The sequence below is a fragment of the Typopeltis vanoorti genome, chromosome 3 (assembly GCF_054136105.1).
Source record: "Typopeltis vanoorti isolate ZY-2024b chromosome 3, IOZ_Tvanoo_1.0, whole genome shotgun sequence".
NCBI classification, from domain to species: domain Eukaryota; kingdom Metazoa; phylum Arthropoda; class Arachnida; order Uropygi; family Thelyphonidae; genus Typopeltis; species Typopeltis vanoorti.
Genome location: NC_143551.1, coordinates 41,328,904 through 41,356,073, shown reverse-complemented (window position 1 = coordinate 41,356,073; position 27,170 = coordinate 41,328,904). Strand labels below are relative to the sequence as shown.

Sequence of the window (27,170 nt, the reverse complement as noted above, 5' to 3'; positions counted from 1 at the left end):
CCACTCTTAGAGGACATAAGTCATCACTTATCATAAGCACTACCCCACCCCCCATGTTTTCCCTTCCTATCCTGCTGAAAAATGCTGTATCCTGCTAGTTCTATTCATGTTATTATATCATCTTTTGTCAACCATGTCTCAGAAAAAAAATTTTCACATTTGACGTCCGTAGATGCGGTATGGTCACTGCCGTACCTCACATGGTTTCGGCAATGATGTCTTCTGTTAGAATAAGTGGTAGAGTCGCAGATTCCCTTTCCACACAAAGTTTGTAGGACATCACAAACATCCATGCCCACAGTGGGATTAGAACCCACAGCCTCTTGGCTGGAGAGTGGACACACTAATCACTCAGCCAACCATGTCTCAGAGATCACAATAATCTTTGGACATGCTGCTGCTATCAGCACCACTGATTCATCTCCTTCATTCTGGATACTCGTGGCATTAGTATAAAGCATAAAAATGTCACTGTTTCTATACCTACCATTATCTACTCCAGACTCCACCAGGTGCAGCGTTACCTGATGTCTTCCCCCAAGCACCCATTCCCACAAGAGGCCATCCATGCTACTATCCACCCTGATGATTCTAGTTTCCCTGCATTGACACACCGACTTGTTCAGAAAACAGCAATCTCTCCAGATGCCTACATCCTTTCTCATTCAAATGCAAGCGGTCTCTCACATATAGTTCCTTTCTGTCCTGAAATACCCTCCAAGCATGCACATATTCCAATCCTCTGTTGTAGTTAAATCTCCTATAACAATCATTCTTCTTGCACTTCCCAAACTCAACTGATACATTCTGGCTATCATGCTATTCATTATTACTGCTCTTCTACTCAGCTCTTCATTAGCATACTTGGGCAACACACACAATCTTTCCTCTCTGTATTTTCTTTTGTACAACCTCAAGCATGAATCTCAGACTTGAATCTCTCACCACCCAATTTACATTGCCTCTCAATTCATTTGTGCTCGCCATCACAATCATCACATCCACCCTTTCACCCCGCTTAATTGCCAGAGTCACACTTTCTATTGTTCCTCCATGCAAACACTCCTCTGGCATCCTATCTTGCACCATGGATCATCGAGTCTCCATACATCACACCTCTTAGCCTTGATTGATGCCGGTGAGCAATCCTTGATTGCTCACCGGCATCCCTCTCTAAGACTTTCTCTCTCTCTCTGTGTTCCCCTACTTACATGCTGCCCTGGCACTCTATTCCTCGTTTCAGCACTCCCTCGCATTCTTCTCATTCCCTCCCCCCCCTACTGTTTCTATTCTCTCCTCTTCTATCATTCTCATAACTCTCTCTCTCTCGCTCTCGCTCCTACTCTGATTCGCCTTGCATTCATCTCTTCCATTTGCCTAATCTCACCTTTCACACTTCTCAACCCATTCCCAATACATTCCACCTCTTTCAGCTCATCTATCTCTCTGCACATTAGCCAGTCTTGCTTGTCATTCATCCTCCCAATTAAGGCCATCTCTGAAAACTTCACAATTATTCAAACTTTCCACACTCCTCACTCTTATTTTTTTCATTCCTATTTTGCTCATTATTCTCACCCTCTATCACACTACTCATCTCTGTAGGTTGAGATTCTTCTGCCCCTGATGAAACGAGGTTGGTTATGATAATCTCTAACTCCAAAAGTTCTTCCTGTTGCCTACATTTTGTGCATATATGTACTTCCCCCCCCCCTTCTCTCACCCATCACATACCCAACTGCTGGGATGCATACATACCACAAGCACTGCATGCCACAAAATCCTGTTGTATGTTATGCCAAATATAGTTCTTAAATGGTGGCAGACTTGGTGACATGCCATTCCTAATTGGAGCTACAGCTGCCGCCATCATTCAAATAGAGCCGAGGAACTACTACTAAATGCTCTACTATACTATATTATATGCTTTACTATAAGCTAATTTACTTATGCAATTCTATAACTATAAACTATACTAAATAACTAAATAATAAAACTTATCTTCTTCTCTTCCACTGCAGATGCATCTGACACTGACCGCACCTTCTCGGTAAGAATAAACATAAATAACACAATATAAACAACAACTAAACTCCAAAAGCAGCACCACTGAAGGACACTTGTATTACTGAAAAAAAATGTACCACATTTCGTGACAAAAACCCCACTATACACTGATTAAAAGCACTTTTTTCTCATTTCTTCCACATCCAACAATATATTCCCAATAAGCATAAATTCTACATCCCATAGTTGTTCCCCAAATTTTAAAATCTTACATCTTGCAACATTGAACTGTCATCCCCACTCAAATGCCAATTCACTCAATCTGTTCAAGTGTTCTTGTAAGGCCATAACATCTGTTCTACTCCTCATAGTATCTGTTCTACTCTTAGTTCATTCTAACTTTGAATCATCTGCAACAACTGTATATCTCCCATTCAAATATTCCCCAGTGTCATTAATTTATATACATGCACAGATAATTTAGGGATATTTACACAGATTATTTACAGCTTATTAACATGCTAACATATCAGCACAGATTCATCAGTTGCATCAGTCTTGAGACTGGTAGCTCAGCAGCAATTTCCTCCATTCCGCTCTGTCATTGGCTTTCTTCTTAACCGCCTGGTAACTCCTCAAACCCATGCTGTCTTTGACTTGGTCAAAAAAGCTTTTCCTTGGTCTGCCTCTTCTTCTTTTCCCCTCTATTTTGCCTTCAGTTATTCTTTTCACAAGTCCATCATGTCGAAGTATATGCCCAAACCACCTATCCCTTCTAATTATTTATAGATAATGCAAAGCTGGCAAGAACTATGAGGAGTACAGCAGATATGGCCTTACAGGTGGATCTGAAAAGACCATTTGAGCAGGCAAGTGAGTGGAGCTGACAGTTCAATATTATTATTATTATTATAGAGGAAAGGAAAGATTAGCAAAACAAGTGTTCTCTGTCAGGCTGGCTGGGAAAAAACCCAAAGTAAGACCGAGATATAGGTGGATTGATACATTAAAAAGTGCCTTAGAAGATAAACACATAGGATCAGATAATGTTGGAGTCTTGAGAGATAACAGATTGATTTGGAGGAAAATGGTAAATAGGAAGTTAATAATGATGTAAAATTTTCATGTAGTACTATCATATCCTGTAACCCCCTTGAGGGTACATGTCAGGAATTTGATGATTATCATTATTACATGACACCTCCAGAGAGTCCAAAGACTCATCAAGGGAGGACACCTACTCTACAACTCTCTGTCTCCACCATTCAATCTACCAACTACAATGAACCACAACTACACCAATGTCATCTACTGCCCAACACCACCACCACCACCACCACTACTAGTATTTTCACAGACAATCGCAAACATCCATGCCCACGGTGGGATTCGAACCCGCAGACTTTATATTACAAAATGTAAGGTTTGAAATTTGGTTGGAAAAGATGTGATGTACAATATACAATTGTTGGAAAAAGTTTTAAGGAGTTGGAAGAGATAAAACACCTGTGAGTGGTGGGAAACAGACTCCTAAAGTTTAGAGATCGCACTGGTGGCACTGAACATAATGGATTATGGCATTACCTATTAACATGTATTAAACATTAACACTACAAGAACTTGAACTACCCAAATATTGATTATGCTGTGCAGATCTAGTTACCTGATTTTCAAGAATATGAGGATATTTTGGAGAGGGTTTGAAGAAGATTGACTAAGGCACTGTTGGTGTCTAGAATGTTGAGTACGAAGACTCAATAGTAGTCTTTTCTCAAAATATTATCTCAAATTTATTTCAAAGAGATTAAACCAAGATTGCTAAGATTTCTTTGAAAAATAAAACAATTTTATTCTTCTAAAAAGTAAGGTACTTTTTTTTGTCAATATAAGAATTCAATGATTCATTCAATCATTCAATGATGCCTGGAGAAATGATAGATGGTGTGACTATGGCATTCAAGCAAGGTGAAAGAGTGGATGAGATGATTGTGATGATAGGATCGAATGACTTAATATGAAGTGTGAATCAGGTAGCAAGAGATCTGAGGTTGATACTTGAAGTTGTATGGAAGAAGACTGAGAAAGGTGAAATAGTGAATGTATTGCCTAAGTATGATAATGCTGAGAACCAGAGAAGAGCATCAATAATGAATAGTGAATAGAGGATTATGTGGATGCTTGGATTTTAAGGAGGAAGGATGTAGGCATCTGTAGAGAATGTTGTTTTCCAAATCGTCAGTATGTTAATAGAGAGAAACTGGGGAGTTGAGTAAACTAGATGTAAATAAGGCTGTGGGACTTGATAATATATCACTGCGTATTCTGAAGGAATGTGCCATTGAGTTGACTGACACCTGCCTTGACATATTTTTTTAATAGGAGTCTTGCACTTGGTCAAGTTCCTAAGGAGTGGAAGGAGGGCAAGATTGTGCCACTTCATAAAGAAGGTGATCGAACTCAAGCATGAAACTATAGGCCTATCTGTGTGTCAGGTGTTGTGGTTAAGTTGTTGGAGAAGCTTGTGAGAACTAGGATCCAGAGTTGGGTTGACAACAATGGTATTATCTTTGATGGACAGCATGGATTTGCTAAAGGGAGGTCATGTTTTATTAACCTACTTACTTATTACAATAAAGTGACTGCTTCCTTGAACAGAGGAGAAGGATACACAGTACTATACTTGGATTTCGCAAAGGCTTTTGATAGAGTACCTCATGATAAGCTGACAGTCAAACTAGAGCAGATGGGATTGGATGTTAGATTAGTGCATTGGATTGGAAACTGGCTATCTAATAGGTATCAACAAGTTGCGTATGGGATTGCAATATCCAGGAAAAGGAAAGTCACTAGTGGAGTGCCTGAGGGGTCTGTTTTAGGGCCATTACTATTTAACTTGTATATTAATAATCCTGGTGAAGATTTGGATAAAGATATTCAGTTGTTTGCGGATGATGCAAAATTGGGACAAACCATGAAGAGTAGAGAAGATGTTGTGGCCTTACAAGAAGACCTGAATAAATTGAGTGATTGGGCAAGCAAATGGGGATGTGAGTTCAATGTTGCAAAATGTAAGGTTTTAAAATTTGGAAAACAAAGATGGGATGCAGAATTTATGCTTGGTGAGAATATATAGTTGGAGGTAGAGGAAATAAGAGATCTGGGGGTGATAGTGGATAGGGATCTAAAATTTAGGGAATACATCGCCAAAATTGTGAAGACAACACAAAGACTTCTGGGAATGATGCGGAGGACACTGACGTGTAGAAGTAGGGAGATTCTTGTTCCATTGTATAAGGCTTTGATTAGGCAACACATGGACTATTGTGCCCAGATTTGGTCACCGGGTTTTCAGGAGGATGAAGAGATGTTGGAAAGGGTCCAAAGGCGACTGACTAAGGTAGTTTCTGACCTCTGGAATGTTGAGTATGAGGAAAGATTGAGAAGATGTAATTTGCAGAGTATGGTGGAGAGAAGGAAGAGAGGAGATATGATAGAGACCTCCAAGCTGGTAAGGGGTTGTTATAGGATCAATGGTGGAGAAGTTCTACAGAGAATAGTGGGAGATCAGGGGAGAACCAGAGGTCATTCCTGGAAACTGTATAAAGAGGATGTGAGTAGGGGAGTGAGATGTAGGTTTTTTTCGTGCAGAGTTGTGAATGATTGGAATGCCTTGCCTGAGAGTGTGGTGTCTGCAAGTAGTTTGAGCATGTTTAAGACACGGTATGATGAGATGTGTGTGTGATAAAAAGGACCTCCCAGATGAGTCTTTGACTCCATGAGGTCTTGGGAAATAAAAATAATAATAACTAGAATTATCAGGGTATATGGTAGCAAGGGTCACCTCATGTGGGAAAAGTCACTTGGGAGAAGGGAGGAAGTACATCGTGTAATGCTGAATCCAGTTGATTCTGGAAGGGGTAATAATAGATATAGAAACAGTGATAATGCCTTGGTGGCATTGATAGTATTAGCCTGTCCAAAGATTACTGAGGGCTCTAAGACATGGTTGGTGGAAGATGATATACCAAAAAGAATAGAAGTAGCAGGGTATAGCATTTCAGCAGAATAGGCAGGGCAAATGTGGTGTGGGGTACTGTTTATGATAAGTGATGATTTATATCTTATCAGAGTGGAGGACGTGGGGGGGGGCGGTAATGCAATAATGGTTTTGAGAGCATGTGGTGCGAGGCACAGGTGGGAAGAACAGGATATTTAGTGTGGTGTTGCTATAAGCCAGGAGGCACAGAGGTTGAAGAGTAGGAGATATTTAAGGAGTTGAGCTTTGCAAGTGCAAAAAAGAATGATTGTTATGGGAGATTTTAACTACAGTAGTATAAACTGGGAAGTGGAAACTGCAAAAAGAGAAGTAAGGGAATGGAATTTCTGAAATTCTTGATGGACAAATGTATAAGGAAACATGTAGTAGAAGGAACACGAAGATCAAGAGTTTTAGATTTGGTCATAGCATCAGAAGATTTGGTTATAACTGAGATAGCATCTCTGCCACTGGCTGGAGAGAGCAACCATGTGGTTTTGACTTGGAAGATGAATAGAATATGCAGGAGTATAAGAGAATGTATGTAGAATTACAAGGTAGGTGTTTATAATAGTATTAGAAATAAGCTTGGGGCAGCTCCGTGGATGAAGGAATTGGAAGGGCAAAATATCATCAGTGCTTGGGAACTTGGGAAGAAATATTTATTAGCAGCAATAGCAGGTGGTATACTGCAAGTGATGAAGATAACAAAATTTGGTGTAAAGTGGATAACAAACAATATCAAACTGGAACTGCAGGTAAAAAAGAGGTTATGGAAGAAATATAAGGAGAAGGGTGGAGAGTAGATGCATAAAGAAAATAAGACTCATACCAGGAGAGTGAATAGTATTGTAAGGAAGACAAAAATGGAATATGAGAAGAGATTGGCCCTGAGATGCAAAAAAAAAATCCTAAGGAATTCTTTCGTTATGTAGCCAGTAGAAGGAGAAATCATTGTGGAAGAATGATGCTGTTGAATAAATTGGGAATAGAGTGACTGATGCAAAAAACATAGTGGAGTTGTTTAATGAACACTTTATTGAGCTACTTCATCCTGAAGAAGTATTTTTTAATACTACAGGACAGGGGCAGGTTTGAGATTTAGAAGTGCAAGAAGAGAGTATGTTTCAAATATTGAGTACTCTGGATATCAATAAAGCAATGGGACTGGATGAGATTTTGAGAGAATGTGCTAAAGAACTGATAGTTCCATTCACCTGGCATTTCAATGATAGTGCCATTGCATAAGGGTGGTATTAGACTGGAAGTGTCAAACTATACACCAGTTTGTATTTCATCAGAGTGTTGGGCAAATGAGGATAATTTTATCTGTAAATCTGCATGGATTTGTTAAGGAGTGCTCTTGTTTTAATAATATTATTGCCTCTTATAATAAAGTGACAAAAGCAGTTGATAAGGGAAAATCGTATTCTGCCATTTTTTTTAGATTTTACAAAGGCATTTGCCAGGGTGCCACATGATAAGCTTATATTTATGTGCACCACATCGGTTTGGATGTCTGGTTAGTGAACTGGATTTGCAATTGGCTATCTGATGGGTATCAAAGAGTTTGTATGAGGAAGCAAAAGGTAAGAAGTGAGTCCCACAGAGCTCAATACTAGGACCTGTATTAACGTTTAAATTAATGATATTGTCAATGGATTGCAAGAGGATATTCAGTTGTTGGCAGATGATGTGAAGCTAGGAAGGGTTATTAGTAACAGTACAAATGGGGTAGCCCTGCAAGAGGTTGTGAATAAATTGAACAGATAGACAAATGAAAGGGGCTATCAGTTTAATGCAGCTATATGTAAAGTCTTGAAGTTTGAGATACCATCGATGGCAGGTTGCCTACACTGTTGGAGGAACTGTGCTGGAGAAAGTGGGGGGAGGTAAAGGATCTGAAGGTGATGATTAATAGGATCTTGAAATTCAGGGAACATTTGCATATGTGTTGAAGGTAACCCATAGGACTGCTAGAATACTGAGGACAGTGACCAGCATGGATAGAATAGTTGTGATTCCACTATATTAAGCCCTGATCAGACCACCTGGACTATTGTGCTCAAATTTGGTCAATAGATTTAATGGAGATAATTAACCATGGAAAGTGTGAAGAGGCAGATAACAAAGATGATATCAAGACTGTACAATATTAGTTATGAGGATAGGCTGAGGAAATATGGACTGCAAAGTTTGGTAGATAGAAGGAGGAGGAGGAGTGATATGATTGAGACTTTTAAACTGTTGATAGATAATTACAGAGTCAACACGGAGTTCTTTCATTTGGTGGGATGGGGGGGGGTGAGGACAAGGGGACCATCCCTGAAAGTTGCAAAAGAAAGTGGGGAGCAAGAGGGTAAGGAGCGCTTTCTTTGTATGGAGGATTGTTTAACCGCAGAATGCATTGCCTGATAGAGTGTAGAGAGTGTGATCAGTCAATGGGTTCAAGGAGTGATATGCTAGACTGTTTTATAGGATAGGCCTCCAATGATGAGTCTTTTGACTCTATGGAGGTTTTGAATCATAATAATATATACTGAACTGAAGAGTTCTTTCACTTTCATACTATCTGTAATCATATACAACTGATATTCCTGCAGTAACATTATCAAGAAGCTGAACTGAATTTAGTAGTTCTGGCTTTAGGATAAAGATATAACATCATCAGAGGAAGAACCCTGGAACAGACAAACTAAAATATAAGATTTTTTTTTTTTTTTTTTGTACTTCCTACCTGGTAAAAGTGCATGACCCATGAGAAAAAGAATTCTATTAGCAGCTTTTCCTATTTCTTCTTGCAAATCATGAACTGTAATTTCAGAACACTGAAATAAAAAAAAGACTAACACATTTTTCCCTCTCAGTATTACATTACAATAAAGAAAACACTGCTAAGTACAATGTATAAATAAATGTTAATCTGAAAACATTTAAACTTATATATTTCATGCTTAGTGATATCATTAATTGCTGACTTTTCATGTTCAATACAGATCTCTTGTTTTTAGTTTTTTCTTTTAATATATATATTTATATATATATACAGGGTGTTCGGGATAAATTTGACAGTTTCGTAAGGAAAAAGAAAATCTTCTTTGTATCTATTAAATTTAATGAATTGACAAAAAAACATTACAGGCAGAGTTAATTACAATACTATCAACAAGATTTACTCAAAATAACCACCATTAGCATCGATCACAGCTTCAATTCTGCTTCGGAACCTCGAACAAGCTGATGCTACAGTCTCCCTGGGAAGGGCCGCAAAAACTGTTTTAATTTTATCCATTAACTGGGCTTTTGTATTACTGGAAGTGCGATTGGTGTCTTTTTCAACTGCGCCCCATACAAAATAATCCATGGGGTTAAGGTCTGGGGAGTTTGGAGGCCAAACATTTGGACTGGTGAAGTCGTAGAAATTTTCAGACAACCATTTTTGACTTTTCCCAGAGGTGTGGCAAGGGGCCGAATCCTGCTGCCATACATACGGCCTACCATTGGCTACCCTTGTTATCTAGGGCTTGACTACAGTTAGCAACTCCACAAACAAAGCCCGAATTCCAATGCCAGGGTTCTTCAACACCTGTTCCTGCAGATTTGCGAGGAATTCTGCTGTATGAACGCAATCAGATCGTCTGCTAGGGATCTTTCTTCTTGCTACATCCTCGTAGTCACCATTGCAAGTCTCTAGTTCATGCCTGATTGTTTTTACTGTATTCAGGGAGCATTGGGCAGCAGTCGTAATATCCTTATTTTGATGGCGGGCACGAATCATCATGATACAAGTTATTCTCTTCCATGATTCAGGTGGGTTCCAGCTATCCATCATTTCTGACATCTTGTATATGAATGAAGAAGGGTCCAAACTTTTAAATGAAGAGAAGTGTGTGTTAATACATGTAACTTACGGAAAAATATAATTAATTATAAATATGTCAAATTTATCCCGAACACCCTGTATATGTGAATACAAAAAAAAAAAAATATATATATATATATATATTTGTATTCACATTTATTTCATAATAATTAAATACTTTATTGAATTATATTCTTATTTTTGTTAATCTGTGTTTGTAATCCATATAAATTTGTTAATTCATACATTTCTAGGTTCAACAGTTTTTGCATTATTTTCAATCTTATAACTTTTTGGCTCTATTACAAATTTCATACTAAACAATTCCTTAAGTAATTACCACTACCAGCCTTGTTGTGTTTACATATCAAAAACATGCATGCAAAATGTCCATCGAAAATCAAGGTGCTGAGTAAGAAGAGAAAGCAGTTTTAAGTTGTAAATTTAACTTATCTTGCTGCAGCAAAATAAGTTTAATTCTGTTTATTGGTTGACAATATTACTTAGTTTAAGAATGAGCACTGGAGTATAATAGCTGTCATTAGTATACACTGTTTGAGTGATTTTTTTTTAAGACCATGTATTGTTTTAAATTTGCTGTCTCTTTCAGTTCAGTGTTCTTTGCTCTGAGAAAAAATGATGGTGAAAGTGAGATCATTATGTAAGTTGGTGTGAAAAGGAAATAACATAAGTAGCATGGATTTCTCAAGAATAGTAGAGTACCCCATAATGCAAGGCACATATCCATGTATAATGCCATGAATTATGCAAAGGACCACTACCCAGACAGGTTTTGACCTTTATTGAGGTCTCATCAGTGGGAGACAGACTTTTTTTTTGCAGTACCTGTCAGCAATGGTAAGAGAATTTTGATTTTTATAATTAATGAATTAAAATACCATTTATGGAAGGTTAGGAAGAAACATGGATTTGAAAACTATCAATATGACATATAAATGCTTTATAATATTGTATTATGGAAATTTTATTGTTCAGTCAGACGATTTTTGTATTTAGAAAGAAGCATTCTAGGAGATAACAAATTTTTGGCTAGGTGGTGTAGGTTATTATTATGCAATATTCACCAGGGGTGATAAAATTCTGTCTATTTTTAATATGAGGTCTTTTAAATGGTTCCATCCTCTTAGTACAATGTGGTCTTATGGTCACATGGATAACTGGGAAGCAATCCCAGGCAGAGAAGGCCAACTCAAGGTGGTTAACTCAGATAAGATAACCACCTGGATATCAGTCATCATTGCACTTTAGTTTCAATTGGTCTTTTGGTTGTTCATCTTCATGAGACTAGTGAAAAAAGGAAAACTGATAGCGTTTGGCTATATGATGATATAAAAATGGCAATGGCAATAATGTAGAGGAACCTGACATGCAGAAATAAAGAAATTACGATGCCATTGTATAAGGCCTTAATCAGTCCTCCTATGGATTATTGTGCATAGATTTGGTCACTAGGTTTTCATGGTGATAAGGATATGTTGGAAAGAGTCCAGAAAAGATTCACAAAGGTTGTCAGTGGTCTTTGTAATGTGGAGTACAAGGACAGATTTAGAGAATGTAAATTGCAAAGCCTCATGATTAGGAGGAAGAGGTTGGGGGGGGGGGATATGACTGAGACATATAAGCCATTCAGGGGATGTTATCAAGTTGACATGGAAGAGATTTTTCATAAAATGGGAAAGGGTGGTTGAACAAAAGGCCATCACTGGAAATTGTATAAAGAGGGTGTGAGGAGAGAAGTGAGGAGAAGGTTCTTTGAATGGAGAGTGGTTGGTGAGTGAAATGTATTGCTATTGCCTGAGTGTGTTGTGAATGTACACACACAATGAATCATTTTAAGGCATGGTTAGATGAGCATTGTGTGCAGTAGCATGCATCTTCCACGATGAGTCTCTGACTCCATGGAGGTCGGATGTTAATAATAATAATTATTATATAATAATTATAATTTTTAAATAATTATTAAATATAATTATTATATTATTCTGGCCAGCATGGCTGGCTGAGTGGTTAGCATATTCACTCTAAAGCCAAAAGGCTGTGGGTTCGAATCCTGCGTGGGCATGGATGTTTGTGATTGTCCGTGGAAATACTAGTGGTGGTCGGCATTAGATGGCGTTGGTGTAGTTGCAGTCAGTTCGTAGACGAGTGGTGGAAACAGAGTTGTAGAGCAGGTGCCCTCTCTTGATGAGTCTTTGGACTCCCTGGAGGTGTCGTGTGATAATAATAATAAGAAGGAGTAATAATAATAAAAAATAATAATAATAAAATACATATCCATGTAATCCATATACTGTATGTGCCTGCATTATGGGATACTAAGGGAATTGATGTGAAGTCATTTGCCTCTATATACAAGTAGCCCAGTTGTGAAGATACTTCAAGTGCAAACTTTGTTTACTTACAGCTGAATAAAGGATGAAACCAAGAATATAATTTCTTAGCATCTTTAATTTCAAATATAACTAAGTGAAAAAACTTTCACCTACTTAGGTTATTTGACTCCCAATCCAATTACTTTGTTTGGTCAAATGGTTTAATTCCAATTGGAGGGGGATACCTAAGACTCCTAACTTGCCAGCTAATGTGAAGATGCAGGCAGAGGATTTGTCATTACAAACTAACTACATTTCATTGAAGTGCAGAATGCACCCAGATTATAATGGCATGAATATCAGTTCCATCAACATTTTAAAATTTCCCAGTTTAGTCTAGTTAGGCCAATATATCACTGATACATTACCACCCATCTGCATCCAGGCTGCACTTTGCACACACTCTCCTTCCATCCACCTTAAATATCCATAACTTATCTACATAATCCAATGAATACTTGTAGCAAACCTCACAAAATAACTAAAATTAAAATTTAACTTGTGTATCTACAAAGCAGTTGTCATCTTGCTTTTTGATGCCTACCAGTATAAATTTATTACTATTATTACGTAACACCTCCATGGAGTCCAAGGACTCATCATGAGAGGGCACACTACTCTATTTTGCTAAATACATCTCCACTACTACTTAATTCTCCAACTACGACACTATTACCATAAACGCCATCTATTCGCTCATCATCACCAACAACAGCATTTTTTGTCTGTAAATTGCATGTGTTCTGAAGGCCGATTTGTCTGTATGCAGGATGAAAAACCCGAGTTTCCGGGACAAAAAAACCCTGCTACCACCATATGAGATTGCTAACTCATCTTCAACTAAAAAAGCACATATAAGGATTCCCCTCATCATGACAAGGATCAAACCCAGGTCTTTTCCAATCGACAGGTGCAATGTTCCGCTATTCTTTCGATTGTGCTACGACGGCTAAATTTAAACATAGAGCCAGTATAACAGATCTATGTTTAAAGACTTTATAAGCAAATTGAAACAAATAAGCACACACAAACTACAAACACTACAAGCATACAACTTCTACAGCAATTCTCACATATAAACACATAACAATCCACAGTTAATTAGTCCATGAAAAACTTATTTGAACTCAGAGCAAAGTTTTCGTGCAAACTGTCACCTGTCATCCTTTCATTATTTTATTATTATTATGACTTCCATAGAATCAACAGATAATCATCAGGGACAGTCTCACTCAAAAAGCAATATATCTGTCATACTAAACTAATTCACAACACATTCCACTTGCTCATCATTCTCTGTGTAAAAAATCTATTCCTTACTCCAACTGCCACCTTTATACAAGTTCCAGAGATGGCTTTTTTCCCTCTTCATCTGTGTATGATATGTTCTGCATTAATTTCATAAATTCTGTATATCACTCTACCTCTAGAAATTTACTAAATTTTCCAATTTACATTTCCTCAACCTCTTCTCACAATTAACATCCTGCAGTATTGATAATATATTCATTACTTGTCTCTGGATTCCTCTTCCTCATTCCAACAACAAAATATGACTAAATTTGTACAAAGTCCATGTGTAACTTGGAAGAAAGTGTGGAGAAAAGGAATATGCAATTAATATCCAGGAGGAATGCATTCTAAAATGTACACAAATACTTCAAATGGAGAATGTCATCAGAAACTTGAAATATGGAAAGGCAGATGGGTAGAGTAGACAATATTCACCAAATCCAATCTCTAAAACTTTTCAGTGCTTTCATCACATGCTATTAATGTTGTTATCCTAAAGAGCTCTAGTAATTTAATATCTTTGTTTCTTCACTCTATATTCCTACAATAGGATCAACCTTTTTTTTCTTGCACTACCAACTTGACAAAATGTTTTGCAGTTTTGTCCACAATATTCCAAAGTCTATAACAATATATATAGACTATAAGAATAGAATATATATTCTATTAGATATCCTATTCTATTTATTAACATCTTTCACCTCCATCCTAAGTGATCATAATTCCTCAGCTAGCATTAAGAGTCCCTCCTCCACTTCTTTTGCCCTTTTATCATTTCTATAACCATCTGTATATTTTCCTGAACTAATACAATATTAAATTTAGTTTAATCCTTTATCCAAGTGTGTGCAAACAAAGTTTTTGCCTGAAAGTATCTTCAGGACTGGGGTAAAGTGGTACAACACCGGGCGAGTCCTTGCAAAGGTGGAGCAAGCTACTAACACTCCTATCTCAGTATCTCCCATAATGCAAAACACATCTCCTTGCGGATATGTATAATGTTATGCATTAAGGGGGGGGGGCACTACCAAAGTATATATTTAATATAGTCTGACCAAGTGAAAAATAAACTTTCAAAATATTTCTCTAAATCCAGAGTAATTTAATAAAAAAGGTGGCACACCGTTTGGCAGCTCCTATAGGAGGAGTTGACCTTGCTAATGCTTCTGCCTTGGGATTTCCACTTGGGCCTGGCTCCCACTGAAGAGACCTCAATAAAGGTCGAAACTAGTCTGGGTAGTGGCCCCCGTCTTAATGCATAACATTATACATATCCGCAAGGAGATGTGTTTTGCATTATGGGAGATACTGAGATAGGAGTGTTGGTAGCTTGCTCCACCTTTGCAAGGAGTCGCCCAGTGTTGTACCACTTTACCACAGTCCTGAAGATAGGTTCAGGCACAAACTTTGTTTGCACACACCTGGATAAAGGATTAAACTAAATTTAATATAGTCTGACCAAGTGAAAAATAAACTTTCATGAACTAATACAAGTTTCACATATGCCACTATTCTTGAGCAAACCAACTCTGTCAGTGCCACAAAAACTTATTATTTCTGATACCTCTTTGTGTAAGATGTGTCAGTACTGTTTAGGCTATTACTGCCATGTGCAGTCATATCAGTTCATGTACATACCAGCCCATCTTTCCTTCCTTCCCTTAACTATACTTTCCAAACACTTCTGCAGGTATGACTGATCCTGCTCTGTTTAAAGTCATCCTGCCTAGACTCTCTCGCTCTTCCTTTCTGTTGCTACATCATCTATAATCCCCCCCCCTTCCACTTTGACAAATCTCCTTTCACTGTTCCTAATAATTCTCATCCACTTCCTCACTCTCCCATATTCTGTCAATCTGCTCTGTCATTATCACTCTCTTACCCATATACCAACTTTTTCTATACTTCCATAAACTGTCTCTCATGCTCTTCAGTCACTCCCTCTTTTCCGTATCTGTATTTCCTTTATGCTAAATCATTTTTACTCTTGCTCTCTCTCTTACCCAACAACAATCAATCCAATCATCCAAAACCAGACCCATCTCTTATAAACCACTCCAATTTCACTTCAATATTCCATGCATTCATATAATTACAACTTATGCCTTATAGAGCTTTGCATTACTCCAAACCATCCTTACTTTCTCAATTCATTACTATCATGCCAACACAATGATAATTTTTTAAGTATTACAACTCATTATTTTTTTATTCTCTCATTTCATTCTGATAACTACCCTTAATGCTAGCAAAGTAAAGCCTCTACAAGAACTACTCTGAAAATTTAAATTCCGCAACTTACCATTCTAAGATACTGCTGCAACTGAACTATTTCAGCCGTAGATACAGGAACCTGATCCAGTTTCTTTGACATTTCATCAAATTGATCACAAATACTAAAAAATAATAGAAAGCATTTCCTGTTAGTAAATGCTAAAAGAAAAAAAAAAATTTAACTTCATTATAAATTTTCATAAAAGTCAGCCTTAAGTTTTTTAATGAATCCCATAGACACTATAGGTTGATGTACTACAGGTTGTAATCTTATAGTACAATAATGCATCAGTATTATTATCCTGGATGGGCTAATGGGATGGTGTAAACAGAAGAGGTAGACCATACAGAGAATGGATAGACAACATAAAGGACTGGTGTGGAATGGGTGTATAGAAATAGCAACACTATGCACTGGACAAAGAAAGGTGCAAGAAGATAGTGAAGGAGGCATCGGACACCAATGGGCAGTGAGCTCATGGTTCATGATGATGATGATGGGCTAATGGTTAGATAACCTGGAAACCTGCTCTGGAGACCAAACCTGAAAAATTTTCACATTACGTTAAACTGCATTAAGTAAGGTGATGATGGTTTCATTCTGGGCAATGAAATCATACACCAATTGAAGATGTTCACAAAACAGCTATGCCCAAAGCAGGATCACATGATGACCTTTATTATTTGAAGAACAGAAGTGCTATCCACTCAGTCAACAAGACAGTCGATATATGCAAGCACATTATGGTAATCCCTTTCAAATTCTTAATAAGGCTAATAAAGATAAGTTAAGATATCACCATTCTCCAATTAAAATTGTGGATTTCAATCCAAATGTGCTAATGCTTGTAAATATCTTCAGGTGGTACATCCTTTCTTTTACTGTTAAACAATGAAGTAATTGAGATAACTACCATGTTGGAAAAGAAGTTTAAACTAAAATAACTACTTCATGCATAAATCTTTATATTAAAGTCATCATCATCAGGAATACATATACATAATGATTTTCTAATACAGTATTAGAAAATCATTATGTATAATGATTTTCTAATACTGTACATCCTTTCTAATAGGTACATCCTTTCTTTCACTGTTAAACAATGAAGTAATTGAGATAACTACCATGTTGGAAAAGAAGTTTAAACTAAAATAACTACTTCATGCATAAATCTTTATATTAAAGTCATCATCATCATCAGGAATACATATACATAATGATTTTCTAATACAGTATTACTACTCTGTAATACTATACTAATACAGTAATACAGTATTACTACTCTGGTAAACTGTTTGGCAAGAGGCAAAGGAACAAAACATAAGTAAAATAATAAATAAATGAACAAAATAAAAATGCAATAATCAATTCTTCAATAAATATATACAGGTAATCATCTATAAATATGTAGGTGTTGCATTCACAAGAATCGGCATATCCAGCGAAAACACGTAAAACAGGAAGCTAGTAACATGGGATAATAGAGGTTGCATTCCCAAAAAAAAAAAATTCCAATATTTCAAGATTAATTTAATTGAAAATGTACCTATTTTTCATACATATTAAAATATATGAGTAGTAAATAAAATATTCAGTACATATAAAACAGATAACTATTAAGGAGCTCATGTTAAAAAACATTTAATTTTCTTTACCAAAAAGCTCTGGAATGACTTTTAATGGGATTATATTGATCAAGTGCATATATTAAGGAGCTCTTTATTTTCAAGATTAATACATCATAACCACATTTTATTATTATTATTATTCAGGCCTCCATGGAGTCAAAAGACTCACTGTGGGAGGTCCTTCCTAAGAACATAAAGTCTATCATACCACTCCTTAAACTCATTGACCTTAAACTCATTAAACTCATTTTATTCACAGCTTCTTTAGCAGGCATTCTGAAGTTGAAGGTTCACAGGAGGTTGAGGGTCAGTTTTTAAAGGTTCTCTGAATGGAAACCTCATCATCATCATCAAATTCCTGATAATATACCCTCAAGGAGTGTACAGGATTCAACAGTATTACATGAATAGTATTAGCTACATCAGAAGATGACTTACAAAGATCATTAAAATCATTAAATGATATCTCAAAGCAGTATAATATGACAATAGCTAAAGAAAAAAAAATAATGGCATTCAAAGGAGAAAACCCAATAAGAAGTAAAATAGTGATAGATGATAAAATATTAGAGCAAGTAAATACTTTCAGATACTTGGGATGTGATCTATCATACGAAGAAGAAAAAGACATAGACACTAAAATATCAAACTTTGTCTAAGTAAATGGCATAATAAATAATATATTTAAGCCATCATTAGTACAAAAACACACTAGAATCAGACTATATAATGTCTTGTCAAAACCAACTCTACTATATGGAAGCGAAACGTGGACCATGAAAAGGAAAAATGAAAAACGAATTCAAACAACAGAAATGAAGTTCCTCAGAAAAACAGCTGGATATACCAAGTGGGACCACAAAACAAATGAAGAAATCTTACAATCCCCAAAAATAAAACCAATTAATTAATTACTACATAAAGTATAAACAAAAATGGCTAGAACATTTAAATCGAATGGACAACAGCAGACTACCAAAAATATTATACAGATACAAAATAAGTGGAAAAAGAAGAATCGGAAGACCAAGAAAGAGATGGCATGAGACCGGAACAGGCCACTTGGCCTAAATTCCATGTTAAGAAGAAGAAGAAGAGAAGACTAACCTCCTATTTTCAATTTTTCTCTAAATCAGTCTGTTAAATGACAAGACTCCAATATTATCAGGTCTTATATTTCTGTCTTCTAAGGCACTTTTACTGTATCAATCCACATATATCTTGGTCTTCCTCTGGGTCATTTTCCTGTCAACCTGGCAGAGAACACTTGTTTTGCTAATCTTTCCTCTCCCATTCTGCTTAAGTGACCATATCCTGAGATTAGCTCTGCTAATGCATTCCTGGATGCTGACAATATCAAGTTCTTTCCTAATATTATCGTTTTAATATCATATTGCCATTGATGCTATCTGTTCATGCCCCTAATCTTTCTAAGGACTCTCATATCTGTGGTCTCTAGTCTTTTTTCAAGTGTTTTATTTCTAACCCAGCTGTCAGATCCATAAGTTACAATTGGTTTGAACACTGTCTTGTATACAGCTAATTTAGTGTTCCGACTAATTTCTCTCTTATTCCATATGAATTTATTCAATTTACTTCCTACCATAAACATCTTTGTTGATTCTATTGTTATTCCATATTTAATTTACCATCTTCAATAAAAATCGTTCCTAAGTAGCTGAAATGTTTTACTTGTTCTGTTACTTCTCCATTCACAATGCAGTTGACATTTTCAACGGTTCTGCCTATTTTCATTGTTTTTGTCTTTTTATTGCTGACCTTTATACCATATCTATTACAACAGTTATTCAATTTAGTCAGGGAATCTTGCAAACAGGTAGCGGATTTATTTACAAGTATGACATGATCTGCATAACGCAAAAAACTGAGATTAACACCTCCAATTTTGATATCAGGTTTAATACCACTTTCCTTCATAATGTGATCCATATAGATAACGAATAACAGTTGGGATAATGTACATCCTTGTCTCACACCAGATTTAACATAAAACCATCTTCCTGTACTTTCAATTCTAATTGCTGACTTACAACTCAAATAAAGACTAAGTATTGCTTGATATAATGCACCATTAACACCATATAATTGTAGCATTTGGAATAGCTTCATTCTTGGCACATTTTCATATGCCTTTTGCAGATCTACAAAACTTAAATACAGATCTTTGTTATTATTATTATTATTATTATTATTATTCCTACAAGACCTCAAGGAGTCAAAGACTCATCTGGGAGGTCATTTTATCACACATACATCTCATCATACCGGGTCTTAAACACACTCAAACTCCTTGCAGACACCCCACTCTCAGGCAAGGCATTCCAATCATTCACAACTCTGCTTGAAAAAAACCTACATCTCACTCCCCTACTCACACCCTCTTTATACAGTTTCCAGGGATGACCTCTGGTTCTCCCCTGATCTCCCACTATTCTCTGTAGAACTTCTCCACCATTGATCCTATAACAACCCCTTACCAACTTGTAGGTCTCTATCATATCTCCCCTCTTCCTCCTGTCCACCAGACTCTGAAAATTACATCTTCTCAATCTTTCCTCATACTCGACATTCCAAAGGTAAGAAACTACCTTAGTCAGTTGCCTTTGGACCCTTTCCAACATCTCTTCATCCTTCTGAAAAACCAGTGACAAATCTGGGCACAATAGTCCATGTGTGGCCTAATCAAAGCCTTATACAACGGAACAAGAATCTCCCTATTTCTACACGTCAGTGTCCTCCGCATCATTCCCAGAAGCCTTTGTGTTGTCTTCACAATTTTGGGGATGTGTCCCCTAAATTTTAGATCCTTATCCACTATCACCCCCAGATCTCTTATTTACTCTACCTAAAACAATATATTCTCACCAAGCATAAATTCTGCATCCCATCTTTGTTTTCAAATTTTCGAACCTTACATTTTGCAACATTCAACTCACATCCCCATTTGCTTGCCCAATCACTCAATTTATTCAAGTCTTCTTCTAAGGCCAAAACATCTTCACTACTCTTTATGGTTCGTCCCAACTTTGCATTATTTGCAAACAACTGAATATCTCCATCCAAATCTTCGCCAATATCATTAATATACAAGTTAAACAGTAATGGCCCTAAAACAAATCCCTGAGGCACTCCACAAGTGACATTCCTTTCCCTGGATATCGCACTCCCATACACAACTTGTTGATAGCTATCAGATAGCCAGTCTCCAATCTAATGCACTAATCTAATATCCAACCCCATCTACTCTAGTTTGATTGTCAACTTATCATGAGGTACTCTATCAAAAGCCTTTGCAAAATCCAAGTATATTACTGTGTATCGTTCTCCTCATTCCAAGGAAGCAGTCACGTTATTGTAATAAGTAAGTAGATTGCTAAAACATGACCTCCCTTTAGCAAATCCATGCTGTCCATCAAAGATAATACCATTCTTGTCAACCGAACTCTGGATCCTATTTCTCACAAGCTTCTCCAACAACTTAACCACAACACCTGACACACAGATAGGCCTATAGTTTCATGCTTGAGTTCGATCACCTTCTTTATGAAGTGGCACAATCTTGCCATCCTTCTGCTCCTTAGGAACTTGACCAAGTGCAAGACTCGTATTAAAAAAATATGTCAAGGCAGGTGTCAACTCAATGGCACATTCCTTCAGAATACGCGATGATATATTATCAAGTCCCATAACCTTATTTACATCTAGTTTACTGAACTCCCCAAACACCTCTTGCTCACTTACAGTCAGTTTCTCCTTCCCATCATCAACTGCTCTCAATCTCTCCATGAAATCACATTCACAAGATTGAAAGATCTTTATGAACTGCTCATTTAGTATCCCCAACACAGATTCTCCAACAGCTGTCTTTATACCATTTTCTCTAAACAATGTCATCCTTCCATAATTATTATTATTATTATTATTATTCAGGCCTCCAAGGAGTCAAAAGACTCATCGAGGGAAGTCCTTCCTAAGACATAAATTCTGTCAAGACTCATCGAGGGGAGGTCCCCCCCCCCCCCCCCTGAGAAACACAAAGTCTATCATACCACTCTTTAAACTCAGTGACCGTTCTCGCTCCCACCACTCCATCAGGCAATGCATTCCACGGCTCAACCACCCTCCACACAAAGAAACCACTCCTTACCCTCTTGCTCACAGTTTCCTTTCGTAACTTCCAGGGATGGCCTCTTGTCATCACTCCTTCCCGCTGTTCAACCAAGCGAAAGAACTCCCCAGTGTCAACCCTGTAACCCATTCTCTCAACAGTTTAAAAGTCTCAATCATATCACCTCTCCTTCTTCTATCCACCAAACTCTGCAGTCCACATTCATACAATTCCTCTCTCTCCTCAAACGCACTCCAAGCATCCACATATACCAGTCCTCTCTTGTCACACATTCTTGCTATTATGCCATTCAATATCACCGCTCTTCTGTTCAGCTCATCGTTATCATACCTAGACAACACGCACACTATTTTTCCTCTCTCTGTCTTCTTCCGTACAGTCTCAAGCAAAAATCTCATATCTGTCGCTGCCCAATTTACATTACCACTCAAGTCATTCGTTCCTACCATCACAATCATCTCATCCACCCTTTCACCTCTCTTAATTGCCATAGCCACCCTTTCTATTGTTCCTCCTGGCAAACACTCCTCATGCATCCTATCTTTAACACCACAGATCACTGAGTCGCCATACATTATACCTTTTACCATTCCCTCGCTCCTATTGTTTCCATTCTCTCCTCTTCTTTCATTCCCATACCTCTCTCTTCTACTGTTTCCATTCTCTCATCTTCTAGCATTCCCATACCTCTCTCTCATTCCATCTCTCCTACCGTTTCCATTCTCTCCTCTTCTAGCACTTCCATATCTCTCTCTCATTCCGTCTCTCCTACTGTTTCCATCCTCTCATCTGCTAGCATTCCCATACCTCTCTCTCATTCCCTCTCTTCTACTGTTTCCATTCTCTCCTCTTCTAGCACCCCATACCTCTCACTCATACTCCCTAAATTCTCTCTCTCTCCTACTCTGATTTGCCTTGCATTTATCTCTTCCATTCTCCTAATCTTATCTTTCATACTTCTGCTCTCATTCACAAGACATTCCACCTCCTCTTTCAACTCATCTATCTCCCTCTGCAGGTCAGTCACTCTTAATCTAAATTCACTCTCCCAAACAAAACCATCTCCTAAACTTTCACAGGCACTCACACCTTCCACACTATCAACTATTATTTTCTCATTCTCTCCTATCACACTACTTGTCTTCCTACATTCATTCCCCGTTCCTGGAGCAACAAAGTCGGATATCGATATATCTAATGTACTTATTTCCTCCAACTGCCTGCATTTTGCGCACATACGCTCTCCACTCTCTTGAACAAGCCACATATGTAATTCTTGAGATGCATACATGCCGCAAGTACTGCATGCCACAAAGTCCCTTATGATATTGCTAATAATTGAGTTCTTAAATGGCGGAGGACTTGCTGTTACGCCACTTGCGACTGCTGCTGAATCCACTATCATTCCTTACTGCCGAGTAGCGTAATCTTTAATAATTATTCAATTAATAAATAAGAGGGAAAAAAAAGTACAAACATCAGAACATTTAAGTACTAAATGTAATTAAATAAAATGAAATATAACTAAATACAGTAACTTAGCTTCAGGGGATTTTCAAAAACTATCTAGTAGATGCAATGTCTAAATGTATTCCAATGGTGAGAAGGTTAAATAAGGTAGGTGTGAGATGGATGAATAAAGAGATTAAGCATGCATTGTGGTGACAGCATAAGAGAAGTAGAAATAATCATTCTTTCTTTTGCTCGCTACATATCAAAAGAACTCCGGATTCTTTTTGGCTTCGTTAGCTAGCTGCTGTTCATACCTCTCTTTAGCTACTCTCACCAACCAAGTCACCCTCCTTGTCTGGTCTTTGAAGACCTCATGAAATTGGTTATTTCTACTTCTCTTATGCTGTCACCACAATGCCTGCTTAATCTCTTTATTCATCCATCTCACACCTACCTTATTTAACCTTCTCACCATTGGAATACATTTAGACACTGCATCTACTAGATAGTTTTTGGAAAATCCCCCAAGCTGCATTGATCTCTTTTCCAGATAACTCCTCATTCCACGCTACACCCGCAAGCTGTCTCCTGAGCTCTTCATAATCACCAAAAACTTCATAGTTCCACATATACCCTTTTCTCACAGGGGTCCTCACACCTGGCAACCACCCAGCAGTGCAAGGACCCATGATTATATTCCCATTATATTCCCATGATCTCTCAACTATCTGTCATAAAGTGAAAATCTGATCCTGACAACCTCTATTTGGCCTGAATCCACCTTGTTATTTACCAAGGTTCTCTTCCACAATCCTTCTCAACCATTTCTCAAGTATACTTGCATAAATCTTACCAGGAATGCTCAGTAGAGAAATACCTCTGTAATTCTCACATTCAGTTTTATTTCCCTTTTTATATGAGAGCTCTACTCCAATCAACCTCCTCATTCCATTCAAACAAATAAGTGTGCATTTAGTACCACTCACAAATGAGTTAAAATCAATAATGGAAGTGTAAACCTTTAGCAGAGTTTTATAAAGTAATATGTACTAAGAGATATAGAATGTTAGCACAAGTTCAAGATGAGAGATTTGTGCCACAAAACAGAAGAAAGAACATTAATGATATTAATTAGGAGACTGTGTTGCTATGATATAGAGAGGGTTACCTTAAATCTTACTGTCTCCTATTGTGATAGAGTTATATAATATGTTAAAGGAGGTTATGAATATGTCTAGAGTGAGGAATTGCTATTTAATGAAGGTATTGTAAAAGATATAAATGCTGTCTTGTGTGGTTTGATTGAACTACTGAAAATGAGTTATTGTGATAATCATGCATGATTAAGGTAAATATTTAGGAGTATAAATAAGAATCTTACTTTAAAGAATTACAGCATAATCAGTTTTAAGTATACTTATATTATTGTATTATTTTAGCTCTATCCTGACTGTCAGGAACTCCCTTAAGATGGGAATTAAGCTAATTGTATTGTATGTATATATTTATAATATATCTAATAAACCTTGCTTTTGTATCTAACTAAGACTATCTGTGAATTTTGGAATCCGATGCACCTCTTATAAAAGTAATACGAACCTATGTGGGAGACTAGAGAAAAGTAGAATTTGGCCACTTCTGCAAAGTTGCTAGGTATCACTTAAGTACTGTCTTGAGATCACCTCTTGATTGATAATATTGTTTAATCTAATAGCGCTAAGTGGCGCAGCAAAATATAAATTTTCTTGGCGTCTTACGATAGGTAGATCTCTGACACTCTGATACTCTGGTGTTGCCTCGATCTCGAGGCAATTCCATTCTCTCCCAGAGGTACCACGTGATATCCGATTGAGAGTTTAACGGGGATTTGACCCAAAGATAGAAGAATAGATATATGAGTAGAAAGTAAGACACAACATGATACAGAGGAAATTTTTCAGAACAGATCTGGTGGTGAGAGAACTAAGCATCAGCCTTGGAAACTGAGTAAGAGTGAAGTTAACAGAAATGTCAGGACTAGATTTTTTGTTTGGAAAGTGGTGAATGAGTGGAATAGGTTCCCAGAGTCTGTTGTGGATGCCAGGACTATGAATGAGTTCAAAGCAAAGTATGATAGATACTGCACAAATATTCATTAGTGCTTGAAGTGATGTTTAGGGCCTCTCATGATGAGTAGTCCATAATGATAAGAAGAAGAAGAATAAAGATAATATCCCACAGACCAATGCAGTAGGGACACAAAACGGACATTGAGTGCAGCAGACTGAAATAGAAAACGAGGTACATACACATAACCTTCTGCTATCTTGAATAGGAAATAGTGATAGTCCATATGTACCAAACAGAATCTACATATATGCAAAAATGCAGATAACAAAACGATGAGAGTTACCTGAAAATACAACTTATATATATGTAGCACAACATCTGAAAAAATAAAACTCAATAAAAACATAATACTATTATTATTATCATTATTACCCTAAGACTCCATGGAGTCAAAGACTCATCTAGGAGGTCCTTTTGTCATACACACAGCTGACCATACTGTACCTTAAAATGTACATTCAAATTCTCTGCAGACACCAATCTCTCAGGCAAGGCATTCACAACTTTGCATGCAAAAAACCTGCTTCGCATTCCCCTGCTTACATCCTCCTTATACAGCTTCCAGGGATTACCTCTTGTTCTTCCCGAATCTCCCACCATTTTATGAAAAACGTCTTCAAAATCAATCCTATAACAACTCCTTACTTACTTGTGGATATCTATCGTATCACCACCTCTTCCTCCTATCCACTAAACTGTGTAAATTGCATCAGTTCAACCTTTCGTCACATTCAACATTCCAGAGATCAGAAACTACTTTAGTCAGTCACCAACCATTTCAAACATCTCTTTGTCCTTATGAAAACCAGTTGACCAAATCTGTGCACAGTAGTACAGAGCAGTCCTAATTAGAGCCTTATACAATGGAACAAGGATCTATTACTTCTATAGGACAGTGTCCTCTGCATCATTCCCAGATTTGTTGTACTCACAATTTTGGCAATGTGTCTGTTAAATTTTAGATCCTTATCCACCATCATCCTAAGATCTCTTATTTCCTCTGCCTACAACAACATATCCCTACCAAGCATAAATTATACATCCCATCTTTGTTTCCCAAATTTTAAAACCTTACATTTTGCAACATTGAACTGATATCCCCATTCCTGTACCCATTCAAGTATTCTGGTAAGGCCACATCTCTACAATTCATAGTTCATCTCAACTTTGCATTATCTGCAAACAACTAACTATCCCCATCCAAATCTTCGCCAATATCATTAATATACAGGTTAAACATCAATGGCCCTAAAGCATACCCCCTGACACACACACACACACACACACACATACACACACACACACACACACACACACCACTGGTGACTTTCTTCTTCCAGAATATAAGGGGCTCACATGAGCCCTTTGTTAAATTTTTCTCAAATTTGTGAGCCCCTTTTCTCAAGTTTGTTGTTTAATATGTTTCAAAAAAAAAAATTTTTTTTGAAACATATTAAACAACAAACTCATACGGTAACCTAACAAAAATTAGTCTATTCGGCAGTGCATAGATTATTTGGAATTATTGTTTCAACTCCTCTATAACAAATATGCCCAAGTTTGAAAATAAAATAAGCGCATGCGCTAGCTTTACCCTTCTCCCTTCTGGTAGCCAATCGTATGGTAAAACCAGTAGCCAATCAAATGTTTTATAAAAGATTATAAAAAATTTCATTCTTATTATATTTAAAATAAGATAGTCAAAAATGTTTTTCTTATGTAAGATAAATTAACACAGTTGATTGTGTGCAAATATTTCATGTTTAGATCATGAAATATTTGTCTAAAAATGATAGCCTTTAGAGGTTGATTGTCCTCTCATATGTTTTGATTGGAATTTGTACACAAGCTGTATTAATAAAAATTTTGGTGTGAAATACGGCATTTTTCATTGTTTTTTGTTTGACGATGTGAGCCCTTTTATTAAAATTTCCATAGCTCACCACTGCCCATACACAACTTGCT

The 27,170-nt window shown here is 37.0% G+C and overlaps 1 protein-coding gene across 1 annotated transcript in view; it reads right to left on the bottom strand.

Annotated features, from left to right (window-relative positions):
- LOC150108079 (dynein axonemal heavy chain 3-like) overlaps window positions 1-27,170 on the bottom strand; it is a 1,881,116-nt gene that overhangs the window by 1,790,182 nt on the left and 63,764 nt on the right. Inside the window, exons 3-4 of the mRNA XM_090415945.1 lie at window positions 15,894-16,024; window positions 8,781-8,871 (exon numbers count right to left, since the gene is read on the bottom strand). Of these exons, the coding sequence (XP_090272071.1) occupies window positions 8,781-8,871; window positions 15,894-16,024 (222 nt within the window). The remainder of the gene's footprint in view (window positions 1-8,780; window positions 8,872-15,893; window positions 16,025-27,170) is intronic.